Raw genomic sequence first — 4551 nt, 5'->3', positions numbered from 1 at the left:
GGGCCCCGGGCACCCGCCATGGCGCGGAGAGCGGCCGTGAGGGAGCGGGCGGGCGCCGGGACGAAGGGGCAGTAGGCCCCCAGGGGAGGGCCGGGGCGGCGGGCGGTCTCCCCTCGTCGCGGAGCGCCCGTGGCGAGGCCGTGCGCTCTGGTGTTCGCCCTGAGGGGCCCCGAGAAGCCGGTAGCGGTCAGTAGGTGAGTGACTTGCCTGTGAGGGACGAGGCTACCCACCGAAGGCGGCTCAGGCTATTCGTGTTCATAAAGCTACGTTTGGGGGAGTTGTGCCCTTCACTGAGAGGGAAAGAGATGTTGGGCATTAAATACCCTACAGCGATTTTACAGTTCAATTAGCAATAATGGAAGCTTGCCGCAAGAGAGCTTCATTTTTGAAACAACCCTCAGAGCTGGTAACCTTTCAGTGTTGTTGCCGCCACATATGTTGGGAGCGTGTACAGCAGTGGGTGTATCGCAGTGTGTAGCGGCGTTCTCCATCCATTTAAAGGTTATTTGGAGAGGATGTTGTTGAACATTAATATTTCTTCTGGTATTTTGGAGTGTAAAAAAAAAAGTGTTGATCTAATTAGAGAAGCTAGATTTATGTATGGTAGTGTGTTCTTCTACTATGTTAAGTACTACCTTTCTTTCTCTTTAGCAGTGGGCTACTTTTGCCAGAGCCTGGTATCTCCTCGATGCAAAGATGCAACCACCAGGAAAAATAGCAGCTGCGACTGTAATCAGACTTGAAGGCAGGCATAAACCTATTTATCATGCATTAAGTGAGTATTGCAATAGATAAAAGCAAATGTGCTTTCTTTCACTTGTATTTTTCTTCTGATCTCAGTTTTAAAATCAAGCCTGACATATAAGGTTACATTTTTCTATTGTTTGTAAATTATAAATGTCTTTGTTTTCCTTCTCATCTTTTGCCTTCATACCCATCTACAACCTTATGTCGTTGTCTTTACCAATCAATATAAAGCTCGTTATGAATTCAGAATTTATTTTTAGTTGCTGAATTACAGTGCTTTCATTTTCTTAAAACCTTGAAATGTGTTTCATTGCATTGACTTTAGATGTAAAGATTTAATTCACAGTGCATGTGATGAAACACTGGTGAGATTCTTGATTAGATTTTCTGAATGCTACCTTTCAGTAGCTGCACAACACCACAGAGTCTTGGAGTGGTTCTTCATTGTGAATAAGATGCAGAGAAGTCCTGTCTTCATGAGGCAACAGGCACAAACTGAAACACAGGAGGTTCCCTCTGAACGTCGGGAAACATTTTTTTTACTGTGAGGGTGACTGGAAGTGGTTGCCCAAGAGGTTGTGGAGTCTCCATCCTTGGAGGTATTTGAAAGCTGGTCCTGCTTGAGCAGGGGGGCTGCACAGCATGACCTTCAGAGGTCCCTTCCAACCTCAGACATTCTGTGATGATGAGGCTGGAACCTGTCTGATTCTTAAATGGGAGACAGAATCATTGTTGAAAGTTATCTTCTTGTTTAAATGAAAAAATCATTTTGCTTTTCTGCAAATTAGAAGATTCAGCAGTAAAGATAGATTTATCTGTGATCTTATTCATTATTTGTAATACTGTAGTGCCTGTCTTGCAGTAATAAGCATTTTATAGGTAATAAAAAGATGATCCCTCATACTGATGGTGCAATGTTTCCTGTAATGCTCATGCAAATTTTTCAAGAGACATTACTGAAACATAAGGGAGGCATTAAACTTTGCTCATACATGTAGAGTGTACATACTAAAATTACACTTGATCTGTTTTTCATAATAGAAGGTAGTATTTGTACTGTCCTAAAGATGTTTTAAATACCAGTTCTGTTGTTGCAAATTATGTCATATCCACAAGATGTCACTGGAGACTAAGGCTGTCTGAAAAATAAAGCAGACACGGAGAGAAAATGTTTGTGGTTGTCCTGTGGGAAAGATCTTTGATACTTTTATGTCCATGAAGTTATAAAATCCTGGAAAGTCATTTCATGGATAAATTTATTTGGTCTAAAGTATTCTATAAATCAGTACCAAATGCATTACACCTGAGATTGACATTGATAGGTTACTACTACTGAGAGACATTTGATAGTCTCTAAGAGAGCAAAGTATGCATGAATTTGTGGTTGGTGTACTTAACATTTCTTTTTTTCCTTTTTTTTTTTTTTCCTCTGGACAAACAAGAAATATTTTCGTGTCTGTGAGATAACAGTTCCTTAGACAGAATAATATTGTGGGGATTTTTTGTTTTGGTTTGTTTTTAATTTGGTATCCAGATATCCTTGCATAAAATCGTCATTTATTTATTGTGTTGAAAAGTATCTGGAGCTGAATTTAAGGTGTGGTTAGGGAAGGTAAGAAATTTGCTTTCATGTGTATTTATTTTCTGGTTTAGGGATAATCTTTCATTATTCTCCAGAGTCTCATATTTTTAGATGCCGTCAGTCCATATGCCTTAAATAAGGGGATACAACCTTGTTCAGGAGGTTTGAATCTGGATTTTTAGGTTTCTTCTGCACCTCCCCTTCTCTCTACCCTCATCCTCTTGCATCGTATCTTTGTGAGCAGCTTCACAATACAGAACCAAAAATAGCGGGCCAAATTTTTAAAAAATTGGGTGATCTGGTTCTTTATGTTGGATTGTGAGCAGGTGTAGGTGAGCCACTTCTTTGCTTGGGTAGAATTTGCTGCTGTTCTCTGCATCCTCAAAGGAGAAGACTAGGCTGGATGGAAGTGTCCCGCAAACCCGATCTGGCCCAGGTGTTACTCTAGATTGCAATGTTAGTTTATAATGGCTAGAAGAAGCAGCAAAGACTTGTCTTCTAATGAAAGATTTGGCAAGTAGTTTGTCAGTCTTGTGAGCTAACAGTTGACAATATGATGCCTACTTTAAATTACTATTTAGTCCTTAATTAAAATGTAGGAGGAAAAATGCCTGTATCTGAAGCATGGTTTTTTTACCGTGCGACAGGAATTGATGAAGTTATAAACGTACAGAGATATAAAATGACAGCTTAGTTTTATCTGAAGAGGTGCAATGTATACGCTGTATGTAACAAATTGGATATACCGTAATGTAATAGAATATACTGGCCTTGTTTTCATGTATTTCTTGAGGAGGACATACTTACGTGCTTCATAAAAGAATAATTCGGTGTTATGGCATTAAAATGGCCTAAAGGAAGGCATGATATTTTGTGAATATTTTTCAAAAGTAGGATGCAATTTGACTGAATATTTTTGCTTTCTTCCTATTAAGTGCAGCCATCCCTTGAGGTGATGGAAACGACACTGTTTAAAGACCAGTGGAAAATAATGTATTAATTTGAAATTTTGAAGGAGACATTAGCTATCCATAAATTCAATCTCCCTTAAAAAGAACAGGTTGTAGTCATTATTCAGGTAGCCTGTAAGTATCCTGGTTAGTTTTTCTCCTGGCTCTGAATTGTTCATAGTTGATCTATTGGTGTATGGAATTGTTAATTCAGTGTTTATTCAAGTGGAGAACTGTTGACAAAAATTTCCTGAGATGAGCTTATTCTGTCATCTTCCCAACTAAAAAAAAAAAAGGCACAAAGTCCAATGTCAGTTCTTAGAACTGACCTGTCAGTGGTAAAAGGCTGCATCAGTGAAGATGTTTAAATTGTGTTTGCACTTTAGCTGTAGTTGAAAGTAGAGCTTTAAAAGAACACAAGATTAAAAAATGGTAGAAAACTTAAATAGGGTGTGAAACTTGCATTGATTAATTATATGCTCCTATAAAAAAATGCATGCTCAATTGAAGTCCTTTTTAGTGTAGCTGCTTTCTTACCTACTCAAAAATGTTTCAATCAAATGAGCCTCTTCAAATACTTACGTTGTTCTAATATGGTAATGCATATGAGAGTGAACTTTGGACAAATCATTTTCCAATTGATTGAATGGGTGGTTATTGCTTATACAGCAATAATCAAGATGATTACTTCTGCAATGAAAAACTACATCTTTCTTCATGTTTTCATCATATTTTTGAGATGGTATGGGTTTTATTAGCACTTTATTACTTCAAATACTTACGTTGTTCTAATATGGTAATGCATATGAGAGTGAACTTTGGACAAATCATTTTCCAATTGATTGAATGGGTGGTTATTGCTTATACAGCAATAATCAAGATGATTACTTCTGCAATGAAAAACTACATCTTTCTTCATGTTTTCATCATATTTTTGAGATGGTATGGGTTTTATTAGCACTTTATTAGTAAAGAATATCTATTAAAGAAACTGTTTCTGGCAAGGTATTGGTGATAGACTATAGACCTTGCACTTAAATACTTTTGATGTGAAAGTTGCCGATATAACACTAAACATACCATATGTGCTGTAACATTCACTTCTGCTTGATTGATGAAAATGCCTTTTTTCCCAACAGAGCTGTTTTAAGTTTTTTGTGGGGCTTTTCTCGCCCCCCTCCCATCTTTTTGTTTCTTTTATATATTTAGCTCTAGGCTGTAATTATTTAATAGAATTATTTTACTTACTTATTTATTTTTAAATATAAAAAT

At 37.6% G+C, this 4551-nt stretch overlaps 2 protein-coding genes across 3 annotated transcripts in view; one reads left to right on the top strand and one right to left on the bottom strand.

Moving 5' to 3' along the window:
- The window catches only part of MTBP (MDM2 binding protein), a 29184-nt gene extending 29164 nt beyond the window's left edge, over window positions 1-20 (bottom strand). The window contains exon 1 of the mRNA XM_019471507.1: window positions 14-20. Coding sequence (XP_019327052.1) covers window positions 14-20 — 7 coding nt within the window. The remainder of the gene's footprint in view (window positions 1-13) is intronic.
- Window positions 21-632: 612 nt separating this feature from the next.
- Window positions 633-4551, top strand: part of MRPL13 (mitochondrial ribosomal protein L13) — a 42072-nt gene continuing 38153 nt past the window's right edge. The window contains exon 1 of one of the 2 annotated variants that reach the window (XM_019471521.1): window positions 633-775. In XM_019471521.1, the coding sequence (XP_019327066.1) occupies window positions 697-775 (79 nt within the window). In that variant the 5' untranslated portion in view covers window positions 633-696. The remainder of the gene's footprint in view (window positions 776-4551) is intronic. The other variant, XM_019471520.1, reaches the window with a different exon arrangement.

This window comes from Aptenodytes forsteri, unplaced genomic scaffold (genome assembly GCF_000699145.1).
Source record: "Aptenodytes forsteri isolate BGI_AS27 unplaced genomic scaffold, ASM69914v1 Scaffold49, whole genome shotgun sequence".
Lineage (NCBI taxonomy): Eukaryota > Metazoa > Chordata > Aves > Sphenisciformes > Spheniscidae > Aptenodytes > Aptenodytes forsteri.
Note: the sequence above shows the minus strand (reverse complement) of the source record. Positions and strands in the feature narration are given on the sequence as shown.